General features: G+C 39.6%; 1 protein-coding gene across 5 annotated transcripts in view; it reads right to left on the bottom strand.

The window, feature by feature from the left end:
* The window catches only part of KALRN (kalirin RhoGEF kinase), a 523968-nt gene that overhangs the window by 309620 nt on the left and 199753 nt on the right, over positions 1 to 14595 (bottom strand). For all 5 annotated transcript variants that reach the window (XM_050900356.1, XM_050900357.1, XM_050900358.1 and 2 more), the window contains exons 5-6: positions 7346 to 7538; positions 1935 to 2447 (exon numbers count right to left, since the gene is read on the bottom strand). In XM_050900356.1, coding sequence (XP_050756313.1) covers positions 1935 to 2447; positions 7346 to 7538 — 706 coding nt within the window. The remainder of the gene's footprint in view (positions 1 to 1934; positions 2448 to 7345; positions 7539 to 14595) is intronic.

Here is a 14595-nt window from a genome sequence, read left to right as displayed (position 1 = left end):
GGTCATCTGAATAATCCCAAAGAAATCGAAAATCCAAACTGAAGCACTGACTGAAATACAGCCACCACTGGGAAGGACAGCAGTGAGTGATCTCCTTATAGCATGTGACACAAAAGGAAAAGGGAGAAGAAGAAGAAATTGTAGCATTTGGAAGAAAAACTCTGTTCTTATGCATTCTTGAGTGATGCTGCAGTGACACTAAAATTAGAGGGACTCATCTGAATTCAAGGTTTTCCCAATAGAAGGACTGATTATACAATGATGGAGCCTTTTCAGTCCTAGCATCCCTTAGAGATGTTTAGTACATGCATTGAAAACCAATGGCTTGTGTCTTGTGTCTTGCTCTGCACTACTGAAGATTATATTTGTTTCAGCAGTGTGCTTCTCCTTGATGTTTCAAAAATAATATTAATTTGCAGCTGATTGATTAAAAAAAAATCATCTTCAGTGAGATCCCCCTGCAGATGAGGTCTGCATTTCTTTTGCTATTCCTCCTGGGTCCAGGCAGACACATTAGTGAAACAACTGCATCATACATTAAGCGGAGAAGACTCAGAGATCGGTGCTTTTGATGAATATACAGACTAGACAAACATGAGCCCGAGAGCTCAGTACCTTCTACTGAGAATACCCTGCCTCTGTGGTCTAGAATTTTAAATGTACAGCAAAGACTTCTCACAAAACCACCTAACAAGATGTCAAGCAATTCTGCGTTAAGAAAGTGAGACTGCCAAGACCCTAGCACAACACAATTTTCTAAAATAAATTCACCGAAATCAGACAAATACTAGAAGTAGTAAGAAGCCTGCTTTATTGTGTATTACTGAAATTTGTAGGTGGTGGTGTTTTTTAGCCAGTCTTTTCAAGCAACATGACAAGCTGCTATGCTTTGCTTGCAGGGGACTTCCCTATCTTCTACAGGTTCCGGAATGAGTATCTTCTGAAGAGACAGGGAATGGGGATGTAACTCCGCAGTGATACTGCACACCTATGAAACTACAGCTTCCTAAAGCCATGTTACTTACCTGTGCTTCTGCTGCTCTAAATACTTTTGTACACTGTATTTCATTTTGAGACACCCTATGTGCTTTTCAGGCTGATACGCTACATTACAAACGTCTAAGAAATATGAAGTTGCAATGCAATCTCTATGGAATAATTTAATGTTAAGTATTTTTCAAATAAGGTCTTGTGCTGGTGAACAGGAATCTTGACCACTGACTCGGTGTCAGGTATGAATTCAAATGCCATCCTTATGTGCTTTTTAATGCAAAACAGCCACACTGAGTTTTGCATGCTGCTGTCATTTCAGAATACTTTCTCTTGGTGTGTTTATATGTTTAACCTAAACACAGTCCCAGATCTCATGCTGTGGGAACAATGTGGCCATGTCCTTGGTACAAAGTCATTACTAAAGATTTTACCAGTTGCAAATCCTGTTGCAATTTCCTAGGAAAGGGAAACTGAAAATGTTGTTTGAGATAACAATTAGGAGGATTTAAACTACAAATTTCCCATAGACTTGCAAGAAGTGCAAACAATAATCATAGTGAATCAAACCCTAAAATCATTCTTCTTTAGGTTCTGTGACATGTAGATAAATATATTCATAAGCTTAGTAAAAGAAACTTGAAAAAAAAAAGCCTGATTCTCGTGCTAATGTCTACCAAATGTATCCATTGTGACACAAAAAAGCAGATTAACTTTCATCAGAAGTGACACAGACAAGTTATTCTTGGATATCATTACGCCTGCTACATCCAACAACTAGTTCACTGAATTTGGTTTACGAGTCACATAAAGTACATCTGCTGGCAACATGACATTTACACCTGTGATGAATATCTCATGTTGCTAATTATAGAAAAAAATGGTCACAGTGTCCTTGAGATAAAGTCTTGGTTAAAGTAGGAAAGGAACAGATTATTCCCTACCTTCTCAGCATCTTGCTCAAAAAGCCGGAGTTGAAAGCACTGGTCGAGTTTCAACTTGCGGACATGCCACATCTGGTGCAAGTGTTGCCGGGTAGAATGCAGCTTGTCTAAAAGGCTGGTGATCTTTGGCACAAGACTTTGAAAATCTGCACTTCCAGGAATGCAGTTCCTACCAGAAAAACCATCGCTGCATCTTATGCATTGTAATAACCTCTGACCCTCACGATCCAGTTCTTCCACAGGAGCTTTAATCACTTTTTTCTTAAGCTGCGTGTGCTCATCAATCAGCCTTCTTGAGCCCTCAACATCAACTGGAAACTCCTTCCTAGCCAACATTTCCTGGAGATCCTCCAGCCTTGATAATAAATGGATGGCACTGTTGAAAAACTCTTCCAAGGAGACACGCAACTCTATCCATTCATCGTGGTTGTAATCCAAGGATCCTTCAAACTCATCCGTCAGTTGAGAAGGATCTACGAGTTTTGCCAGGCCTTCAACAGATACCATACTTGTCTAAGGAAGGGAAAATGACAGCATTTGAATCAGTGACTGTCTAATCAGAAATAACAATGCAATCCATAAATAGCATGAAAGGATTATTTTCCTCGTCAATACATAATTGAAGGAACATTGTAAAAGATGCTGAGGACTATGTTTAATTTTGATGAATTAATTGGATTGAAAACTTTTCTATTAATGGCACTGATTTATTTATTTATTAAAAGACATGATATTTACTGGAATAATGCCTATCTTTTTCAGCTGGCCTGACTATCAAAAACATATAATGAGAATGCTTCTGCTGTAGATTACGTTAACCCAGTTGGACGCTGAAGACTTCTTACTGCAGCTGTTGGATATCTGGACATGATTATTCACTAAACAGGTATATGGTATTACAGGGATTCTGCTACTTGTGTTACGCTCAGGCTAGTGGCTATACAGCAGCAAAAGTTTTAGGCATATGAACTGAAGCACGTATTGTGACCTGCCAAAACACAGAATGTGCTCGTTTTTTCTTCCAGATTATTCCAGTTGGCTTTTGCCACAAGCAGATCTCTTTCATATTAGTAATTTCTAATGTAATTAAGCCAAAATCAGTGTAAAAGTGAAATGTCATTGGAGTATTAACAATTAGAATTTATTGCTAGTAGAAAGTATGGCTCATGAATCATACACAATCAATGAAAGATGGTTTTAATTCATTCAGACTCAGTAATCAGTGATAGAGAAATGCACTGGGTGCCTGGAAAGCAGATTACAGTTTAAGGACGCAACACCTGATGGCTGTTCCCATTTATTTTAGACAAATTATTTTTTTCTGAAATATGAGCATAGGGTTTCGTATGTTACTAGAGATTTTCAGTGCTGTCATGTTAACACCCAAGTTGGCATCCCTTAAAGGCTTGTGATGTTCATCAGTGACTGGACACCTATCCCCTAGAGATCAGGCCTCTAAAAAATGTCAGTTTGTGCTCTTCAAAAGTGGAGGTGCCCAATAATCACAGCAATCCCGTAAAAGTCATCTGCAAAGAAAAATACCTCAAGTCCTGTCCATTATCCTGAATTATGTCCAAAATAGCAGGCTGCCCACTGGTTTAAAGTTAGTAATAGGCTGTTCTTCCAATTTGTATCCGTCTAAAAATATCAGGCATTCTGCAATGTATTAAAATTGGGATTGTATTGAACTTATGCTCAGCAGAAAGATTATTTTAAAACTTTCTTGCAATATTCCTTGCTTTGGGAAAGCGGGAGGACAGAGGGAAGAGCCAACAAACAATGGGAAGGTAAGTATGTAGCTTCAGAGGTATTTCATATTTCTAAACCTCTTGACCTGGACACTGTCCTCTTGAAGATAATTCAATTTAGAGTTTAACTGCCTGTCAAGAAAAGACTTCTCTTCATGGCTAATATCTGGGCATTCCCCCTGCAGTGTGTCAAGCTAATGCAAGCACTGCTCTTATCATGAACAGAATTTGACATAATGATATAGCAGAAAGGCTTTTCATTTCATGAATTCTGCAGCAAATTTCTTTATTCAGATTTGTTTCTTTAAGGAGTTCTTGAAACTGTCATGAAAACAACCCTAGTTAGGCAGGTAGATGGTAAGATAAAGTAACTGTCTCTCAGGCATCACCCGTCTTTCTTTTAGAAATCACTTTAAAAAGCACTGCCCACTATTCAAACCCTTTCAGCAGGAGAAAGAAAATAATCTTGAAGGCACCTCTGAATTAATGTTAACTAAGCTGCCTGGTCCATTCCTCAAAGTGACAGGAAGCTTTGGAGTCCACATACGTCAACCAAACGCCTTTTTTTCTCTTTTCTTTGTGTGATGATCTGCGGGCATGCTTCACTCTCTTATGTCATGGAATCATTCTGTCAGAGTCTCAGAACACAAAATCCAGATCATTAGCCTCCACTAAAGGTCATACACTGCCCTGGCACATACATAATGCTTCCATTAAGCTCAAAAGCAGAATCTGGCTTTAAAACTGACACTGGTTACTGCTGAGTTTGTAGATGGGGTAGTTCAGCAGAGGCTTCCATTGCCTTCCACTGCAGTCTGTTCCTGCCAAGAACCTCGTGTTTGATCACAGCCGTGGGAAATCACCATGATGGTTCAGTGCAGAGAGGGTACCTGTGTGCTGCCCCACATAAATTAAATAAATTTGAGTCATATTGACCTGTGATGCTTATTTGATATTCACAGTTCTTCTTACAAGAGAGCATGAGCTGCCCCAGAGCCTGAGCTTACCGATAAGCAGCAGCATCCACAAGAGTCCTTTAAAACAGAAGTTCCTGCATTATGGTGTGTATATTGCAAGGGGTCTACTGTACAGTGGACCACAGCTTAAGAAATCTTTTTAAAATCATAGAATTGAAGGACTCATCAGTTCTGAGTGTCTGCAGGTGGTCCAACAGACAGCAAAAGCACTGAGTCTCCTCCTCCGGTCCAAAAATTTGTGACCCATTACAGACACCCATGTGAAGAGCCCAGCAGACAGACTAAAGCTCAGAGGCACACACACAAAATGAAAATACCCTTAATGCGTGCCAGCATGTACAGCAAATGAGTCCAGAGCTTTTAACACAATACAGACTCAGAGCTGTAACTATGAAGAATAGCTTGACCACAGTTTACTCTTCACTATCATCACACCAACTCCACACAACAAAAAAATCTAAGTCAAGCCTCCGGAAAGTATTAATTCATTTTAAAAACAAACAAATGTTCTAAAAATATATACTTGAACTCTGTTACTTTACATCTAGGTTTTGAAGCTTTATAAAGACATTGTTTTTGTTTACTAAAGCACGGGAGGATTGAACTTCAGTGTTGAATATACATGCATAAGCTGTCTTTTCTTGAGCTACTATGGGACTGCCCCTTAGTACCCATATATATTTTAAACAGAAGCTCCCCATCCCCAAAAGTTATTCTATTAGCAGTCTCTGCACAGGCTCCCTCCTGCTCCACATTATTCTGTACCCATACATCTCCTTTCTCCTTCCCACTGCCCTGATCCCTCTCATTCCCCACAGGCAGCATAGCCAGTCTCATTGCACTGTAATGGCAGCCAGGAGCGGCGATTTCGGTAAATGTGAGGAATCTCTGGAGGTGACCTAAACCTATACTGACAGCAGCCCTGCTTTCAAAGGCGCATAGGGGATAGCAAGTGGAAGTTATTTTGATGGCTGAGTCCTCACAGGTAACCAAGGAAGGTAAGGGCCCATTTAAACAAAGCAAAATTTATGACTGGTTTTTGTGAGACAAAGGGAAAAAATGTACAAATACCTAAATTGTGATAATAATGTAGAAGTTTGTTAATGCTTAACACCAATCTAGTTACCCATTGCAATCCAAGAATGCTTTTAAGAAGAAGTTGAAAATAAGGACATATTTATATCACACTGGCTTCAACAGATCTTAAATATATACTTAAATATAGTCTTCCATTGCAGTCAACATTAAGAACTATAGCCAAATTCACTTCTGAGTTCCAGAGATGCAAAATCTGAGTGTCTCTCTGAAATTAATGGATTGGTAAGTAAGACAGCCAACGATAGAATTGTTTCTCAGCAAATTAAAAAAAACCCAATACATGACTAACTCATGGCTGGGCATGATTGACGTATGAGCAATTCATGCACCTGAGCTTTGCTTATCTTTGGGTAAGAAGCTGAAATTCACAGAAAACTAAAGTGCACTAAGAGAACACAGCTGGTTTGTCTTCACCAATGACAAAGTTAGTAAAATTCCCTTTAATTATGCAGTTGTTGTATATTGGTTACTTCTCAAAGAACCTGCCTGAGGTACCTTATCATTAACATGAGTTGTTAATGCTTCCTCTGAATTGTAAATCTCAATTAAATTAATATATTAATAAATTAATATATAGATAAATTTAGTAAAAAAGTCTTTTATAAAAAAAGCCACTACCTGAAGTTGGGTAAAGATCAACTAACAAACCCATACAATAGCATCTAGAGAACTTTGTCTTTAGTATATTGACTGATTTGGTGGGTTTTTTCCCCAAGAGAAACAAAGGAAAGACTGAATGCAACGCCACCAAAAATAAATACCACAAAAAACCCCTCACCAAAGTGAATTATGTATGTGAACCTCTGAGATGAAACGTGCATCCCGTTCCACTAGAAGGCAACCTGATGCCAGGGCATCGGCTGTCCTGGTTTTGGCTAGGATAGAGTTAATTTTCTTCCTAGTAGCTGGTATAGTGCAGTGTTTTGGATTTAGTGTGAGAATAAAGTTGATAACACACGGATGTTTTTAGTTGTTGCTAAGTAGTGTTTATACTAAGTCAAGGATTTTTCAGCTTCTCATGCCCAGCCAGCAAGAAGGCTGGAGGGGCACAAGAAGCTGGGAGGGGACACAGCCAGGACAGCTGACCCAAACTGGCCAAAGGGATATTCCATACCATATGATGTCATTCCCAGTATATAAACTGGGGGGAGGTGGCCGGGAGGGGCGGATCGCTGCTCGGGAACTAACTGGGCATTGGTCGGCGAGTGGTGAGCAATTGCATTGTGCATCACTTGCTTTGTATATTCTAATTCTTTTAGTAGTATTATTGCCATATTATTATTATTATTATTATTATTATCATTGTTATTCATTCCTTTCTGTCCTATTAAACTGTCTTTATCTCAACTCATGAGGGTTTTTTTCCTGATTCTCTCCCCCATCCCACTGGGTGGGGGGAGTGAGTGAGCGGCTGTGTGGTGCTTAGTTGCCAGCTGGGGTTAAACCATGACATCAGCCCTCTCCTGCAAACAGCCCTCAGATGTCTTTTTTTCTCTCAGTCACAGGGCTTGGGAATTTTTTTTTTTACCTGAAGAAAATTTCTTATCAGAGATAATGCTTTACCATACACCTCTCATGTGGCTCTCACCTCAAAGATGAACTTGGAACTGCCGAAGTTCGTTTTCTGCTTCTGCCAGAAGTTATCAGGTTTTATAATCAGGGCAACATGAATCTCGGCAGGAAAGGCTTCTTGAAGGGTCTTTAGGAGAGGCTTGATCAAATCCCATTTGGATCCCCGCATATCAATAATAACAGTGAATCCTCGTTTACAAACATCTTCACTGTAGGAATAAAAGCATATCAAGATAATTAATATTGTGGACAGTCACACTGCGACTTAACTTTTGTTGCTAGTGTTCAGTGCTTCAGAGCAAAGCAAGAAATTATATACTTCAAAATAAAAAGCAAAAGAAAGTACAGCATAAAGGCTATATGAAAGGCTATATTAATTTTACCATAATCTAATTTACATGAAATTCAAGTGTATATATTACAGTTTAATCTCTAATTTCCCAAATACATGTAATTCAAATTTTCACTGAAAACATACATAGTTTCACGCAATTGAAAACAGAATCAAATATATCTGTATAGAAGCTATTTATGTGTACATACAACGGATTCTGTTTTCAACATATTGAATTCAATCCACAGCCAAAGCCAACAAGCAGGGTCCTGCGCCTTAACATTGCTGGCCACTTGTAAATCTGGGTGCCTTCATTTTTAGAGGCCCCTTTAAGGGCTTTTTAAAAAGTGTAATTTCCAGAAAAGTGCCTGGCAATCATTCCCTGAAAGGAAGGTCCTTGTGACTCAGCATGTGCACTGTTAAAATTGTGGCTCTTTCCCCTCCTGATTGATCTTCCAAATGTTGCAGGAGCTTTCTCAATCTGCAGTCGTACTTTTCTTCCAGCCTGTGCTCTCCCTTCTCAAAAGTTCAAGACAGTTATCTGGCTTGGTCATTGGCAATGCATGGGGCCCAAAAGCACCCGAGCATTAGCTTGCAAACACATCTTCCCTTTTTCCTCAGGAGAAGAGAGGAGAAAGAATAAAAGAACACGTTGATTCAAGTCAAATCTGGGCAGCTTTCAGCACAGCTTTTCCAGGGACATAGGATTGCTCCTCAGAAAAAGAGGTATGGCTCAAAAGTGTCATCCTCCATCTGCAGCATCCAACATTTGATGAGATTTAGGAAGTGTCTGCTCCTCTGACTGACTGGCTAATATATCTGCCATGCATGGTGTTGAAGTCTTGAGAGCTATGGTGTCTGCTTTAGGCCTCAAGCACTTGCACAAAATGTGAAATTCCCCATCCCCAGTAATATTATTGGTATGGTAAATGAGTAAAAATAATTGGTGATGCACTAAAAATGCCAGAATGGTCCACCTACTGATCTTTTTTTTTTTTTTTTTTTTAAGGTGGAATGGGGGTCACAGCCTTTTCCACAGAAGGAGAACCTGATGGAAGAAAGGAAGTGTGGAAAGAAGAAAGGAAGATGAAAACAGAAAGAACAGTTGAGAAAGAAGAGAAAAATGGTACAACATGAACATACTTTGTATAATGAATGCAACGGTGAGGTACAGAACAAGAAATCCTCTTTAATACATGAGTATAGCACCTTTGACCTTTCTGCAAACTGGCCATCAACATAAATAGGATCAATATTGTGGATATAAAGGCATATATAAGATAATTTAAAATAGCAAGTGTTGATATCACTGGAATGAATCTGAAATATGCTGAGGACAGATATTATTAAGTATGGTTATAATGCAGGAATTGTAAGACACTGTTTAGCCTCCACATGAATACTTTCAGTGCACAAACACACAGCATGATTTTCACTATACTACCTCTCTAAATTCTTAAAGCACTCTTTCTGCTAATACGATCCAGCTCCTACATATCTCACTGAAAACAACTCTATAAAGCTTACAACTAGGTTTCTGGGCTGCAACAAGGATAGGGATATCCTTCATAGGAGGCACACCGGATTAACATATATAACTTAAAAATAAAAGTCCTTGGTGACCTTACCAGTATGTAGAAAGATTTGTGCACAGATGGACCACTCCATGGCAAAGTGGATTTTGCCATGTTAAGAGAGTTCGCTAACTTGAACAGTCTCAACTTAGTGCCAGGAAGGAGCAGTCAAAGCCAACAAGCTTGGTCCTCTGCCTTGACATTATTGGCACATCTAGAGCACACTGCGTACAACAGTCAGTGCAAAGAAAAACTAGGGAGACCAGGCACTTCCAAACGCTGTCAGGAATATAGATCTTTTTGTTCTCCTTTTACCTAGTGCTGAAAGGTCAGACATCTGATCCTTCCATAACTAATGCCAAAAAGGGCTGTAAAAGAAGCTTTGTTGGTGGTGCTACTGCCTCTTGCCCTTTGGAATGAGAGCTGAGACAAAGAACCAAATCAGAAAGGGATGAATAGAAGGGGTTTTCTGTTTTGGGTTTTTTTTCTTGCAAAGCTTTGTAGGGTCTTCAGTAAATTCTGCCAAGTCACCGATCTCTGTTATACTGAAATGACTTTTCCAAGGATTGATTTTTCTTCAAACGCTTGACAAAGAGATCCAGGAGCCATATGGGCACATTGAGAGCCCCAAAGCAGACACAGCAACAGGTAAGTGCAATCTGTCTTTTCTGATACAAATAAGTAAATATCCAGCCCCCCATTGCAACCACAGCAAGGCATAGCCAATATTAACTTCATTCCAACTCCCCATGGCTGCTGCCAACCTGACAACTTACCAAATCTGATCTAAACCAGTAACTTAACAGAAAAATCTGTTTCGGTAAGCAGAACAGGAATGTCCTGAAGGACTGAAGTCTTCCATTTATGAACCTGAACTAAAGTCTTAGACCCAAACAGACCCAAAATCAGACCCTGCTCCCAGCTTTAGAGCATAGGCAGTGTGATATCATCTTGACACCCACTATTACACACCACCATGACTGGAAGTTCAGCCTGCAGTAAGGTAGATATTCCAGAGAGGGAACTAAGACATGTAACTATGGGCTGGATTCTGTGTTTACTGAAGGTTTACAGCCTCTCTGGACCCTGGAGGTCCAGAGAAGCAGTGGAGGGAGGAGACAGTAGTGCCGCCCATTCCCATCAGCACACCATGCCTAAGCATGCATGTGTGAAAAAACGATCCACAACACCCTAAATCCCCACTTTCAGGTTTTTGGAGACTTCACAGTATGTTTTCAGTGGAAAAAGAAAGAGTAACGACTCCCCAGCTTTTTCTGGTGGTCACAGGAGAACAGCCACTGACCCTGCGGGCCAGGCTGGAGCATCAGCCCACGGGTAGGGGTCAAGATGCTTCCTGATTCTTGTCCTGGAAGAGGCAATAAGCAGCCATTCCCTTCCAGTACTATCCACACTCCTTGTAACTAGACCAAATTTTCAACAAGCTTAGTACATTTTCAAGTATGAAACTGATAGGATGCAGGGATGGAGAAGGAGGAAAGGAAGGAGAATAATTCATAGATATGATTCTTATGTTCAAAACTCATCAACAAGTAACAACTATTTCACTAATAATACAAAACTCAATACAATGCTCTTAATTACAAAGAGGATTTCCCTACTTGATTGGTCACATAGGCAGGTAAGTTCCTGCATGAAATAAAATAAGTGAAAGGATGGGTATCCCTTTTCAATCATAGTGCAGATAATGTACAAATGGATGGTATTTATCATTTTGAGCAAATCTAACTCTGTTTCAAGAGCCTTGCTCACAGTCTTGCAAAATTGGCTCTGCTTGCAATTTTTTTCTTTAATGAGATGAACAGTACTAACCTGTAACAGTACTAACCTGTAACAAGACTTGTGGGTCTGTAGTCTCATCTACAGAATTTGATCTCCCTGGCACAGTGATAATTCCACATGTCCTTCTCTGACTCTTTGCAGAAAATTAGCACCTGATTTCTAAACCTGCTTGTCAAACTATTATTTAACAGTTTAAACTGTTGCAAGCCAGAAAGCTGTCTGCTCATTATTTCTACTTTCAGTTGCCGAGCATGCTGTGGAGAGGGGTGCCTTTGAGAGCACTTACACTATACAAGCAGGCAGCCGGATACTAATCGGGTACTAACACCTCAGAGAAAGAAGAGGGAGATAAGAAAATTATTTAGATTGTAAGCTCTTCAGGGTGAGACCATCTGACATGCTGTGTTTGTCTAAGGAGCCTGCCTTGATGGAGGTCTCCAGGTACCTATACTCATACTACAGTCTTCAGCTGTCTAGAATGAATTCCAAAAAATTACTCTTCAGGAAACTATAGATGCAAATCCAAAGAATTAAAAATAATGAGTAACAACAGTCTGCAAAAACACAACTGAACATGTATGTGAAAATACAAAAGGCTTACATAAATGTGGGGACACCTCATAGGCAATTCAATTAAAAAAAACTAAAAAAGGCCAAAATTTAAGTTGTAATATCCAAATATTTACAGCTATTGATAGGGTCCTAAAAAAGTTGGCCTTGTGTAGACATAATGAAGCACCCATAAACTCTGGTGAGTCAGACCAATCTGTGAAGATTTGTCATCTTTGACAGTCAGTCATTTTATTCAGTTACCTCAACATGTATTGAGGAAATGACCCTAGGTTCCTTTTGAATAGTCTAGCCATGCTTATTAAATTTATTGTTTAAAAGCAACAACTCAAGCCCTTCCCAGTTTAGCAATTGATCGGGAAAAGCATCAGTAGCAATCAAGCTTCCTCCACACTGTCAGAGCAAGACATGCCTTATCCCTGGCTCCCAAGATGCTACATCAATCCACATATCTATTACGCATAAGTAATCGTTTTAGGATGGCAACTAATGTTGATTGTGGTGCTTAATTTTTTCCAGTATTGATATTTGACCAGAAACTGGAGAAAACACTCAGATCAAGGTATTTGGACAATCCATCAGCCTTTTGGCTGTGCTCATCTGGACTAGATTTGCAACGGTGAGCACAAAATATTTGATAGTTGATATGTCATTTCAGTTGCTACACTGCTTTTAAGAAAAGACAAAGACCAGCTTCTAAGTTTAATAAAAATACCCTAGAATATTTGTGAAAACAATACTTACAATATGGATTTAAAAAAAAAACAGCATAAAATTGAAACTCAGAAGCAGATGTGATAATTTTGTCAAAATAAATGCCGCTATTTTGGTTTCTAGGGTACTTTCATAAGGTTATTTTCTCAAATTTCCTCTTTAATTCAGGCACATTCTAAATTGTATTTTCTTTGGCAGGAGCTGGCTTGCTGGGTACAAAATGAGCTTAAGGACTTCATGCTTTCTGATTAATCTTTCAAATACTTATCATTGATTATGTGTATTTTTCATCCTTACGGTTTGGCCAAAGCTTCTGGCATTTAGAAGCTTCAGCACTTGATTAGCTGAAATAACATACTGTCTCCATTCCCATTTTGCAGTCATGAGTTAATGACAAAGAAGCACATTTAGCACGCTTGTTGGACCACTAAAAGCACAGATCTGACGTGTATAGCATCTCATTCAAAATATGATTTGTTAACAGTGAGAGCAAGATCTCCTTTAAGGAGGGTCAGTGTAACCTTGTCAGGAGACACTCTCAGCATAACAAGTAGCTCTACAAGCATCAATTTGTAAGCACAAAATCTGCAGGAACTTCATTTTTTTTGAGATCACCATTCCTTTGACAAATGTGGTTGTAGTCAGCCAATTGATTCACAAGCTGAGGGTGGAAAACGGAGAGGAAGAGGAGAAAAATGGGTATGTGAAAGCCTCCAAGCGCAGACTGTTATCCCAAAGGCCTCATTGCATACTGAGACCAAACTAACTCCGCTGCCTAGTTTCCATATCAAAATGTGCCAAGGATCACTTCAGTAACTTATGTGTTAATATATTTTATCAATTGCAATTTTTTATTCATCTTGTCTGTGGTTTGTTTACTCAGCTTGAAAATGAAGCTAGATGGGAAGGTTTATAATCAGCATCAGTTACTGACTTTCATACTTTGGTTCCACATTACCATGTTGAGCCTGAAGATCACCTTGTCAATAGAAATAGTTAGTCATCTATATTCATAATATACTTGCCAATACATTTAGAGGACCAGATACAGTCCTTTCTAGTGGACCTGTTTGTCAAGCACTCCTGATTCAACATTAGTTATTAAAATATTTTACTCCATTTAATACTTCTCATCAAAATGTACCTTGCTTATTATCACAGTTACCAGGTATGTTCCTGAACTTTCACACCACCGTCTGAGTTGTCACCCACATCCCCTAGTGACTGTGGCTGTTCGGCGTGATGAGGCAGTTGGTCTTCTCAGTCCCAGATCCCAGGACACCTGTGACTGCTGATCCTCATATCTCCCTTACGTGCTGGTATATCAGTGACCAGTGGAGGAAGTTAGTGATGCACATCCTGAGAGCACAATTACTCTGGAGTAACAATTCACAGAAAGCTCCCACCAGAGAACTTCAGCTACCTAAAAGACTGTAGGTAGACAGACTTCATCCTAAATTTTCCTTCTACATTTTCTAACTTGGCTTCACAATGCTTTTTTGTAATTAGAGGAGAAACAGTCATCCAGCCTCCATTTCCAATTAATGCTTTCTTCCTTACAGTGACCTAAATTTGTTTCTTCTCTTTCAGCACTGAAAAGGAATCACTCATTCTCACTTTTCTTTTTTAAAAAGAGAAAGAAAGAAATCAAAGCCAGTTTCACACTGGCTGGAGCTGGACATAAAGCAGCGATCTAGAGAAATTTCAGTGACATGTTGTAAAAAGACTTGGAGCCAGTGAGGTCCAGTCAGAGACAAACCTCCTGTCTCTGGTTTCCAGCCACTGCTCTTAGGGGACATGAGGTGTGATTGCGAATGGCACAAGAATGCAGATGTGTGGGCTGCACAATGTCCACATTCAACCCCCGCCTCTGGCCCCATGTCAACAGGAGGGAACAGAAAGACAGAAAAAACCCCAAATATTTTGGCAGAAGCTAGCTGGTGCTAGAACGGGTGCTCCTGCTATTCTCAAGCAAGTAAATTATTTTGGTATTCGATTTTTACTCCTAAGAAAAATGGCTCTGAAGTAAAAGCAATTCTGTTGTAAAACGATGTAAGCTAGGAAGAACTCAGACACCAGCTAGGTGTGAAGAAACCTTTTCCCAACATGTAACCATGATCCTGTGAGCTCCTGAGAGTTGTGAGAGGTGGAGGTCCCATATAGTATCTCTATCAGGATTCAGCAGGCTTGTGTTGTGCTGTCTTCTACCCAGGTAAAAATTCTCATCTACATCATTACACCCTGGACCAGAACTGGGACCCAGAGCTCTGCAGG

This window comes from Gymnogyps californianus, chromosome 7 (assembly GCF_018139145.2).
Source record: "Gymnogyps californianus isolate 813 chromosome 7, ASM1813914v2, whole genome shotgun sequence".
NCBI classification, from domain to species: domain Eukaryota; kingdom Metazoa; phylum Chordata; class Aves; order Accipitriformes; family Cathartidae; genus Gymnogyps; species Gymnogyps californianus.
This window is presented reverse-complemented; position numbering and strand designations above follow the sequence as displayed.